Source organism: Crocodylus porosus, unplaced genomic scaffold (genome assembly GCF_001723895.1).
Source record: "Crocodylus porosus isolate Cpor-Errol unplaced genomic scaffold, CroPor_comp1, whole genome shotgun sequence".
Lineage (NCBI taxonomy): Eukaryota > Metazoa > Chordata > Crocodylia > Crocodylidae > Crocodylus > Crocodylus porosus.
In genome coordinates this window covers 3,952,656-3,965,469 of record NW_017728949.1, presented here as the reverse complement: position 1 = coordinate 3,965,469, position 12,814 = coordinate 3,952,656, and the positions used below count along the sequence as shown (strand labels likewise).

General features: G+C 36.2%; 1 protein-coding gene across 2 annotated transcripts in view; it reads right to left on the bottom strand.

Moving 5' to 3' along the window:
* The window catches only part of NBEAL1 (neurobeachin like 1), a 127,924-nt gene that overhangs the window by 74,807 nt on the left and 40,303 nt on the right, over positions 1-12,814 (bottom strand). The window contains exons 7-11 of one of the 2 annotated variants that reach the window (XM_019553749.1): positions 10,251-10,336; positions 7,802-8,108; positions 6,772-6,878; positions 2,303-2,389; positions 770-853 (exon numbers count right to left, since the gene is read on the bottom strand). In XM_019553749.1, coding sequence (XP_019409294.1) covers positions 770-853; positions 2,303-2,389; positions 6,772-6,878; positions 7,802-8,108; positions 10,251-10,336 — 671 coding nt within the window. The remainder of the gene's footprint in view (positions 1-769; positions 854-2,302; positions 2,390-6,771; positions 6,879-7,801; positions 8,109-10,250; positions 10,337-12,814) is intronic. The other variant, XM_019553750.1, reaches the window with a different exon arrangement.

Here is a 12,814-nt window from a genome sequence, read left to right as displayed (position 1 = left end):
TTACCACTACACCATAAAAAACTCCAATTTTAATATAACTGTTAATCATTACAATACAAAAATGTAACAACATAACCATTTTCATATATTTCCATATCCTTTCAAATTTATTACAAAACAATTTTCTTCAAGGTGAACTAGCACGTAAGCTGAAAAAACCGAAACAAGTACAGGTTCACCATGTGAAGTACTCAATGACAAATCTGAATGAAATATTTTTCTGAAAGAACAACATATGAAAAATGTGTGTAATGGAAAAATATTTTTAAAATATTCTTAAAATTGGTTACTTTTACACTGAAAAACAACTCTCAAAAACTATGAAACCTAAACAGGTAAAATCTCTATCAGTCAATGAACAGCAAATAAATCCTGCTAAATGAATACACTATTTCTGTATTGCTTTATGTACTAATGCTCAAAAAATTAAATGCATAAATATTTTAGCAGATGCAGGATTGTAGGTGATGTGCATATAGAAAAGAGCGCATGTGTAAGAGGGGGAATATGGTATGCTGAAAATTTTCCACAAAAAATGTTATAGGATCTAAATACTTGTCTACAATGCATCCATATAGCACCCAGGACTGCCACCGCAAAGCATGACCTGACCACTTATTCTTCCTCTACCAAATCGTATAAGTGAGACAATATAGATGTCCAGGGATGCTGATAATAAAACATTTCTTTAACATTTTATATTTTAAAAAATGGAACAAGAAAGGAGATGAGCGCTACCATAAACAGATCAGCGTATGTGTATACATACCTTAGCAGCTGGAGATTTGTGCATCACCGATGTAAGGGCTTGAATGGTAGAAACTGCCAAGCAGTCTAGCTGCCCCTGAAACACCTGACAGCACAAGAAACAAATATTAAAAACAAACATTAACTATAATTCTGCTTTGCTGGATACCCTGTGCACCTCAGTCAGGATGAAAACAAGAGTTAAATTAATTAAACATGCTTAAAAATCATCATCCCATCAACATGGATTTCATTACAGCCCAACCTACAAGAGAGGATATATAATGACAGACAACTAGCGACATACTTCAGGAGAGGAGAAGCATTCACAGACATTACAGATCAACAGTCTAACAGACAAACTTACAAGCTTTCCTCATGCTGTAATGGACAACCTCAAAAGGGAGGGAGGAAAAGAAATGAAACAAATTCTTTTAGCAGATGTGCACTGCAGAACACTCAAGTTCTGTAATCAGTCCTTTAACCAGCTTGGGGTTGACAGATTTTCTTTTTAGTGCAGATTCCTGCACAAGAGAGCAACACACAGAAGTGATAAGTTATACTAGTACAGTCTACTGATTTCATCAACTATCATATCACCTGGTGGTCAATACACTTCTTCCAGACCAACTGAGCTACAAATTCATTCCCTTTTTTTTCTGTGAATATTTCTGAATCTTGAGATTTTTTTCATCTTGCTTTATGAACAGAAAATATTGTACTACTCTACCAGTAGAGCAATTTATAAACCTGACTGGCAGAATGGTGCAAATGAACAGACTCCATGACAGCCACTGAAATAGTATCATATATCAGACATGTTTGGACAATGAGAAGTCAAAATGAGAAGACAACATTAGGTGAATAAATGTTTATATGTTTACCCTCACACTGAGTTTCTAAAAAAGCCCTGGCTATTTATCAGAATTAGGTTTTCTAGACTGCAGTTCTGCATTTAGCATTGCAGCATCTCTGATTCAGTAAAACCTTTTATGCTGATATAAGAAGCAATACAAGCAATACAATAAGAATCTGCATTTGATGTTTTCCATTATGCTAATGGAAACTCAAAACAGGCTCTTCCCACCTCCCAGATTCAGCCTGTCCATTGTACTGTGAACATCTGTTCTTGACAAAACAAGCACAGAATCAGAATCAGAACATTAAATACAACCATAGAGATTCACAAACAAAGCCCCAGAACCCAATACACCACAGTGCTAAGAAAAAAAAAAGCATACAAGAAAAAAAGTGAAATCACCACCAGGTTGATAGTGTTGATATTTCGATTTTATTCATGTACTTCACCTTCCTCAGATTAAAAGCTGCACATCAGGGAATAAATATGTTTTTGAAGTCTGCAATTTGAAGCCTATCTGTACAGTTAAAAGATTAGTTATTAGTGATAACAAATACTCATCTGTGCAGCAACATAATTTCATCTTGCTGCAGCAGTGTAAGGAGGATGGTTAAGGTGAAGTATAGGAATCATTTTTATCACTAACTGGACTGTGTCTGAACTTCAACTGAAGCAAAATGTGAGTTGTGTAGGTACCTGATCCTCATTCATTTCTGTCAGTAATTTGTTGGCAAGGTCTTTTTCACTCTTGTCTGCCACTTTATTGTTAGCATTTAAAAACAGCTGTTAGAAACAGAGACAAAAATAATGGAAAGAGGTGCATTAAATAGTTGCCAGCAGTCAAAGCTGGGAAGGCTGCCATGAAATTATATTTCATATACAACCTGCAAAATCTTACATGGGTGAGCCACATGTATATTAGTCTTTTATTAATTCTTCTATTAATAAGGTTACACCAAACCATTGTTAAATATTTACTAGATTTTTTTTTTCAGAAACAGATCAACAGATGTCATTGCTGAGACAATTAAGTAGTGCTATTATAAATTGTTTTTGTTACTGACTTAGTGTTCTTAAATTAATGGAAAGCAAGATGCAGGATAGGAGGTTATCAGACTCCTACATTTTTTTTTTTAAAGAAAGAAGATTGTATAGCATTAATAATGGGAAAGACACAGAGAAGCATACAGATGTCTCCTAGCTTTTTAATTTAGTTTTACTGTCTATAAGGAGTACAGGTATCAACTGCTATAGATTTCATAATCTTGAGGTAACAATGGCAGATGTTTTGCTGGGGATATAATCTTCAAGATAGGATGGAGAAGGGTAAATTTTCAGGAACTTAAACTGAGGTCTTGTCTTCATTACAGTCACAGCAGCTCTGAGGTAAACATTACCATGGCTAGACAGTCACTGATGCCCGAGATGACACAGCTATCTCTATGCCAGGGGTAGGCAACCTTTTCCAGCTGCAGGCCGGAATGATTCACCCTGGGTCAGCAATGGGGAGAGGCACCAAGACCCTTCTGCCATTGCCACCATTCCTCTCTCCAGAGGCATAGGGAAATTGCCCACAGCCAGCACTTCTCCCACACAGGGAAAGCTCCCACAGCCGGTGTTTGTCCCTGTGGCAGCATGGAGAGATGGCCTCACCGCTTCACCAAATGCCATCAAAACCCCAGGTCTGAAGACTGGATCTAAAGCTTCTGCAGGCTGTAGAGTGCTAACCCTTGCTTGTTGCAGTCATTTTTTCAGTGTGGCAATTTCTGCTCTTCAAATGACTGCAGTGGAGACATATCGTTATTCAAAACAAAAGCTTTGCTCTCTTCTGCTTTTTTAAATTTGATGTTCAAGAGACTCTTAGAAATGCATGGGTTTCCTGATCAAAAACTTAAGGACATTTGGAAACACAGGAGTGCCAACTTAAGGCAGAGAAAACACCCAACAGAAAACAGAGTTGAAAGAAACTATTTTTAAAAATCACTTTTTGTTGTACTCATTGGCCATGTCTATATGTGTGCTTTACTGTGGAGTAGACTAATTGGCTGCAGAGTAAAGCATCACCATCTACATGCACAACAGTATTAGCTATAGCAAACTAAATAACACTGCCTAAACATAGTACTATCGGGGACAGTACTATCTTATGGTGGAGTCACTGTAAAATGGTACTATCAGGGACAGTACTATCTTGCAGAGGAAAAATTAACTGTGATTAAACAGATATGTAGATGTTGTGCCCAGAAGCAGTTTACTCTGGCTCAAACTGCTGCAGAGTTTATTGCTTCAAATTAATTGCACGTGTAGACACACCCACTAGAGAGTATGCTCATAATAAAGAATCTCACTCTGTATTCAAGGGCAAACACTTAACACATTCAAATATGCTACTTTGTATGACAGATGTGTCAGAACACATTTCAAAAACACAGATCACTTTGAAAGGCATTTGTCAAGATTAAATCAGTTAAATCCCTGGTGACACTGAAGAATAACTATAAATATGTTTAGGAAGTTATAGCATTAGCAATTGGAGATAAAACCATGAGCAGAAAATAAGGACCGGTGTGAAAAAGAAAGTGACTGCAATTTGTTATTGTGTGACTGTCCATAACAGATCTGTAGAAAGGGGAAAAAAAATCAAATTTAGAAACTATACATGTATTAAAATGCTCATAAACAGTGCTCCCTCTGCCCTTAATTCTTTCACCCTGAAGAATATTAACTTAAAAATGTTTTCTTCAGCAGCCATACAGGAAGGCATAATGATCACTGCCCTTCCCCAAACCTATTCCTTTTTTAAGGAGGATACCTAATAACAAAGTTCTAGATTTATGAAGCAGCAACATAAGATGTTGTTAACATAGAGATAAACCCCTCTCAGTATCCAAGTACAACCTCCTTTTACCCAAACGTTACAGATGACAGCCATAATTCTCAATTAAATGAGGTATTAGATCAATCCCTAAACTGGCTGATCAATTCAGAGCTAATGCCTGGGTGCATAGCCAAAGCAGAATGAAAAGAAAGTGGCTCTGCATAAGATACAAAAGCTTCAGTTAAGGTTAAGTGAATTGCAGATAAAGAGGATTTGAAAAGCTGTAGACAATTTTGAGATAAGATCAGTAATATGTGCAACTGCCCCTCCTAACACTCAACTTCTGGGAAAAACACCAACAGAAGTAAATTGTGATTCAGCTCTTATTCACTCTCCTCCATGAAAGCCTCTAACTGTCCAGACTTAGTAAAGACAATTTATTCTAGTGTGTCAAATGCCATTCTGGTATACTGATTCTATTATCCATAATAGGGCCATGCAAGTGAATACAGAAGTCTGGCAGATTGCCACAGATGAGAAAAAAAAGTATGTTTAACAAGTTCTGCCTGGCTGCCAAAGGTGTTCAGCACAAAAACTGCCAGCCTCAAACCGACTTAATCTTTGCAGTCTGGCTTTGAAGAGAATTGTACTGTATTTAGAAGGGGAAAAAAAGTGTCATTGTCTTAAAAAAGGCTAAGTAGTACTGTATACAAAATGTCAATACGTAAGAACCACTTCAGCATGAAAGTAGTGAAAATTACAGGGTGCATCTACATGTGCACATTTACTGCACAGTAACCTGAAATTACTGTGCAGTACAGGCACGTATCTACATGTGCATGCCTGTGCCGTGCAGTAACTATGACGACTTACGCCAACTTGCATGATGTAAGTATCAAATTTATGCCTGATTAATTACTGCATGGTAATGCACATGCAGACACCTTACTGCGCAGTAACACTGTGCATGTGGACCAACTTGGGACTAACTATAGTCACAAGCTAGACCACACACCGAGTTAATGCTCTTTAAACACCTGCACACGTAGATAGTGGTCTATTTCCATTTACTGAGAAGTAATGCACTTAGACATGCCCACAGGGTATGATTCAATTGTCTGGTGACAATTTTGTACAGTGAAACACACGCACAAAAAAATAAAACCGGCTGCTCCGGTTCTCCCTGAAGTCAATACAACTTCAACCCTAGAAGTGAGCTAGTGTCCACATGAATCAGCTAATCACCTGTAGTCTGATAGTTTAAGAATCAGGCTAGAAACTAAATAATTATTTTACAGAAGCCTAGTAAAGAGTGAAAGGTACAGAAATGAGTATGTTCCTAGAGGGATGCTGAAACAATATGGAAAGACCAAACAGTATTTTCAACCAGAAGTTAAAACTGCAAATACTATGTAAAACCCCTGTATGGTTCTCCTGAAGGCATCAGGGATTTTGCTTCTCATTAAAATAAATCACAGCTAACTGAGACAATACTTAGTACATGGACATTGTATTTAAAATACTTCCTATTCATAAGCTAGAGGAAACATTGGACAATAATTCACATATTGTGGCTGGCATTAAACTATTTAAAAACATTCAATACAGACACATCAACAGAAAAAATACAAAACTCTTAAAAGGCTGATGGTGTTTATGCCCATTTTTGTTGCAGGAAAATGAATCTTAGGACAGCATAATTAACTTCAGTGGCAGGCACTGGCTTACAATTAATTGACATCTGGGATTAATACTGGAACTGCATAAATATTCACAGGAAATATGAACATCATGTCCCATCTAAAAGAAGACAGCATCCAAGGATAGCATTTTTGTAACAGGTTAGGTTCATTTATATAGTTCAGCTATGTTGAAATTGCAACCAAGTAGTTTGAAATATTTGTAACTGAACACCAGACTGGATAAAAAAAATTAGAACACCACACAAAAAAATGTATCCCTAAAATTAGAATTCAGCCCTCCATCTGGTAAGTGTTATAAGCAACTTCTCAGTGACACACTCATAGTAGGAAAGATCAATTCCGATACCAAACTAAAAATGTAAAGAAAGCCGAAATTGCACACATCTATTAAGCAGTCTCTGCTTTAAATATATTTAGAAGATATGGAGCATGTCTACTTCATTAAATTCTAATTATTCAAAACTTTTGAAACATTCTCCAAGACAACGGTAATAAACAGAACCAGGACTTGACTTTGTTCATGTGTATACTCCGTAGAATTTTGTCTAATTTAGAATGAATTACAAAGGTATTTACTGTAGCTACACTGTCACAAGAAGCACTTTGTTACAAGACAGAATATATTCTTAATAATAGAAATTTACCTTGCAGTTCTGCAGGAGGCGGATGAGATGCTCAAAGCAGTTACTGTTAAGGAAAATTGCCTGTAGAACAGGCCTGTCTGTGCAGTCTAACATGGCTGTGATGGTGTCTATAAAAATAAAAAAATACATCAGACAAGTAGTACATTAATCTTTTAATTTGCTTTCCTTAAAATATCCATTTGCTAAAAAAGAAAAACACATAGCACACAAAATACATTGTATTACAAACTACAGTCAAATATTATTAGTGTTTTGATGAAAGTAAGTGAATTGGTGCATAAACCAACAAGTCTAGAGAACATTTTAAATGTAGCAGAAATGAAGTTTCAGCAACCAAACATCTTCAATTGCCTTTAGGTTCTGATTAAAATCACTGTCATTTACAAGCATAAAGCAGCATGTTTTTTGTATTTAACACACATGCTCATATTTGCTTCCTCATTAGCAAATCATGCCTCAACATTACAACGCAGTCCTATTTTGCCAGCATCGTGTATCATCTCATTCTTCTCTCAAAATACTGAGATGTTTTAGTTTACATTTTCACATTCTGCTTCAACAACTTAAAAAAATTAATACCAACCAAATAGGTTACAGTAAATGTTTTTAAAGCTATTGTCTTAATGATTCCTTTTACAACACTAACAACTTCAAAACCTTAATAAAGTATATGATACACCAGTTATTCTTGTATCATGGGACAAAGATTAACTGCAGTCTTTAAAATACTATTGCACATAAGCTGTTACCAAAGGCTAGCGTACATGCAGACCATTTAATCTTTATTTTCTTTTTTGGGTTTCTTGCACCTAAAAGATTCTTACTGTAACATCCTCATGCCAAACTTTAATGAAGTCTTAATTTTTTTTCACTTCTTTTCTTGAAAAGGCAAAATGGAATGTGTCTGAATCAATTTAAATTATAAGGAAATATTCTGTTTCATATAACAATTACATTTCTACTTGTTCTATTTCTTTTTTAAAATGTTAACTAAGCCGATTTGGAGGAATTACATGGATGTATCACTCACTGAGCATTTGGATCTGTAGTGCTATAAATCTGCTTTCCCACTGTCTAGATCTTCTTGGGTTAGGCAAAGCTGAATGGTCTGAATTAAGTAATTTGAAATAGTTCTCCAATATGCTACTGGTCTCAACTTGTCGCTGGTCTGAACTGCTGGTCAGAAGGATATGCACTACTTCTGTCAGGCACTTAAGAGTCAGCTCTGCCTTCCTATTCACTTCCTCAGGGTTCCTATCATCCCAGGTATCACAGTCTGCCAAAACACACATCAAGACTTCCATGGTGGCAGGAGATATTGCCTGAAGAGCATTTCTCTGAAATACATGATAAAAACAATTGTACCTTAAATCAAAAGCATCAAGTCCCTTCCAAATAGTTACAATGACAACTCTGATTTCTGAATTCCCTGACTTAAGTACTTTGAACTCTACTAAAACTGGTACTAATAAGATCACTGTTAGAGTACCTCAATATTCATCTTTGATTCTGTTGATCGCCATAGGTTATAGGTCAAAGCCTGGTCCTCTTATAACCTGATTAGAACTATTAGCTTCAATAAGAACATTTATGGGAAAAAATAGGATTTTCCTCTATATAGCATGAGTACATAATGTACATAAAATGAATAAAACCTGTTAATGAATGGACTTGCACTCAGACTATTGATACATGTATACAAGATCACCTAAACAAAACAAAACAAGTCAATATGCTGAACAAAATTTTCAAAAAAATCTAAAATGTATGTGCGCGAGTGACAAGGCAAATCAAGCAACTGAAAACAGACCTATTTGTATATGCCATTTTAGATTTGTGTGCACATGGTATTTCAGGGAGTTTGTTTTGTTAGTTTTATTTTAATAGGTTACATTTTTATAAATTATTTTGTCTTACTGTAAGATGCTCTGAAACTTTGTTTGAAAGAGGGACATATAAATATAATAAACACATAAATAAATAGTATTATGTGCAACTGCACATCAAATAAGCAATTTATCACTCCTGGCATTCTTATACAATTTTGAAATTGTTGTACTGTATGTAATGTGGATGATTAATGCTCCCTCCAAATCTCAATTTCTACATTTCTCTACCCCTTTCTTTGGTTTTACATTAATATTCTTCAGTCAAAGGGTTATTACGAGTTTCAAGATTAAATGGAATCTTATTTTAGTTATAGTTTCATAATTTTTGTACCCCACACAACTTTTGTAGGACAGAGTACCATACTAACATGGCTATAATGCTTCCAGCACTCAAGCTCACTCTTTCTGAACTACTTTAGGAACCTTTGCACAGGACCACACTGTGCCATATAGATATTCTCAAATGTCTTCTGGTAACCTTTTACAGACTAAATTGGATAGAACTCAAATTGGTATTATTCTGCCAACAAAGATAATATGTTCTTACAATTTGCAGTCAGATTTTACTAGACTAGAGTTGCACAGAGAAAATAAAACTTCCAAAAGATAATCAATTACTAAAAAACAGCAATGGTGCTTACTCGTGACAAATTCTTGAGTACTTTGAGAAAGCAGGCACAACAGTGTAGCATCATCTGATGCTCAGAGAACAGCATTTTTCCAAAGTTTACCCCAAAAATTTTTCACAGGGTGTTTGCATCTAAATCAAATACAATTCAGGGATTTGTATAATTCTTAGTCTTCCTCACTTATTCTTTTAATGCCATTTACACTACCTTAGCACAAGCCTCAATGAAGCACAGGTACACTTCAAAAGCTTTCCTCTGAAATATTAAACTTGATGATTTAGTGGAGGCCTATTGCATTTGCAGTCTATTCTTATATTCTTTTCTAAATTTCTTGGCACATGGTCACACACAAGTTGTCCTCTAGGTTAGAACATTATGCTCACTGTGCCAACAGAGAAAAACATGTTCTTGGTACAGCAGAGGTACTTTACTGACTCATGTACAATTTGACTCAGTCTACTGACAATCTTGTGCTTTGAGAATCTATAGTTTCCAATCAATGAGAACCTCCCACTGATACAGTTACTCCCTAAATCTGGTTATGTACACATAAGTTACATCTATTTGTATACTGGGATTTAATGCATCAATATTAGACTATAACTGTATGTTTGAAACTGTTCAGTCCAATTTCCTGTACCCTTTCTTGTCACGATAGTTTAAAAGTATATGCACTATGTACAAACACACACATACAAGCTTGCACAGCTGCATGTATATAAAACATGATGCAATTTCCAACAGCAAGGAAGTGTTAATATACCACCTAGCACAATGAGCCTCCAATCCTTGTAAGGCAAGTGAAGAAATAATTCACATTTAAGTGTGGATAGTCTTCTTTTCTGTCTTTTTATATTAATGAATACCCTATAAAACCAAAACTACAGATCTTATATGTTGAACAGAAATTGAATTCTACAGGTTTAAGTTAGTTAATAATAGTTTCCAATATTGTCCTTACCTGTCCGCCAGCCACAATAGCTCCAAAGAGATGTAGCAGGCAGCATTTAAGGCTTTCCTTAAGATGTTCACTTTCTTGAAAGCATTCTGTTTGAAATAAAAGGAAAAGTAATTTGCATATCCCAAAATAAGAAAACATTGCAATATCTTCCCTTCAAAGAAAACAGAAGCACAACATAAAATCTTCATTCTTTGTTACAGAGAAGCTTTTAAAAAGTTTCACCAATATACTACCATACTTGCTTAAATCCAAGACAAGGTTTTTTCCCCGCAATTCAGCATTGGGGTTGGGGGGTAGTCCCTTATCTTGACTGGAGTACAAGGGGGGCATTACGGATAGTATTACAATAGTTCCCCTGAAATCAACAAAGCTACATGTCTACTTCATCTGACAATCTATACTAAAATTTCTAATTAGATGCTTACTTCATTGTAATTCTGTTAAAAATATGCAAGGACTCCTGCAAACACAAATGTATTCAAACATATAAAGTCTAATCCAATGTACAAATTCTCTCCCTGACTTCAGTGCAGCTATGTTAAGCACCCACTTGTTGTTACATGCAAAGTTAATGGGACAAAACCCTTGTTGACTCCAATAGTAGTATGCACAGGCCCATAACCTTCCTGGCAATAGTTTCTTGAAAGTTAATTGTCCTTCATCTTTGTTTGTACCATACCCGACATAAACCATTTACAAATAGCCTTAGGAATTTCTCTTAGCAATAAACATTAACCCGGAAGTTGTTGCTATAGCAATAACCTCAGAATAGCTTCAACTAAACTAATGGATTATTATGTTTGGAATTAGTCCTTGAGAAACTTTCAGTAACAACACAAGCCAACACTGTTAAAATGTCATATTCACAAAGCTTGAATAGCCAAGCAAAGGTAGAAATGGAAAAAAAAAGAAAAAAGAAAAAGTGCTATAGCCTAGTAATTATATCTGTGCCCAACTAAATGTTTCTGTGCACACAGTAAAAAATTTCTGTGTGCATTACCCCCCTTCAAAAGAATATGGAGAAATAGCTACCATGTTTTTTTCCTATTTCTCATTCTGTGCACTCTCTCAAACTCTTAAAACTAGTGTATATTGCCACATAGGAAAAAATTACCTATAATCATTTCCAAATGATAAGTCTTTAGATCCCCACCCTTAAATAAGTAAATTTGTGCTCATGACCAGGCTGATACCCCTAAGCCTTCTGCTACATATGCAAATTACTACTATTAACCACTTGGGAGCCATAACAGGTACCCAAGTTTCTTTTCAGCCTTTTAGGAGAAATATAGAAACACAGAAGTGCTTCATCTATTCAAGGAAGGCTGATGGATGGTTAATGACCTGGACAACAGCTAAAATTTGTTTACAAGGATCTGTTTACTTTGCTACCAGAAAGAAATGTCACAGGAATGTTTATTGTTGTCCCAATCCATAACAGCAGGAAAGCACATGCTTAAACCTCAGTAACTTCAATGGAACTTAAGCACTTGCTTTAGCACTGTTGTGAACAGAGGTAATTTCTCAAAGCTGGGACAAAAGGAGGGAGAAAGCACCCACTACTCATGTTACCTTTTCTCATATAAAGGATATAAATATTTTCTTCTTCACAGATGCAGCAAAAAGGGTTTCCATGTAACATGAAAAGCTGATTTGTATAAGGCAGTGGTTTTCAAATTTCCTAATGTCACAGAACTCTTTCACATCACTTCTTCTACCATGGACCCCCTACCCCCAGCTGCCTGGGCCATGTGAGCTGACACAAAGCCAGATCACCCAGCTCAGCAACAGAGCTGCACTGTGCCTCCTGGCCTGCTATGGCTGGTCTGTTTGCAGAACCCCTGATGATCTACTGCAGAGACGCAGGGTTCCACAGAACACGGTTTGGAAACCACTGGTACAAAGGATCATGAAAACCCTGTTTTAGAAGGCAAAAATAAAAATCAAGACTTGATCCATATCTATATTTCTCAGTACAGCTACATCAGTCTTAAAAATAAGCCCTAAATCCCTAAACCAAAACACCTATCTATCTATGCTGGCAAGAGTTCTAATGTGAATGCAGTTACACCACCACAATCTACTTTCTTAGAATACTTATTTCATTCAGGGAACTGGTATAAACTACACCCGCAAAAAACTCTTTCAATGATATATGCTGTAAAACCATTAGGAAGTTCTGCCTATATAGCTGTACTGGAAAACCATTTAGGCTGAATACAGACACTTGGGGAGGTTAAATCAGGTTCAAAATGGCTGCCCAGTTTAAACCTAGCACGTCCCAGTGCTGACCTTACATTTACAGACCCAGTCTCAGTGACTGGCAATCAATCTAAACCGGTAACTGTACACAATTTCCATCCACACAAAATTGTCTTAAAATTGCAGAACCTGGTTTAAGATAAACCTGGATATATGTAGTATCAAACGTATTTTATTTAGGACAAACCAGTGTGTAGAACTTCTGTACCCTTTCCCTGCACAGCCCTGGGGCTTGGAAAACCCAGCCACTGACGCCAGTCCCTGGGCTGCTCTTTTCATCCCCCTTCCTCCCCCTCTCCCAC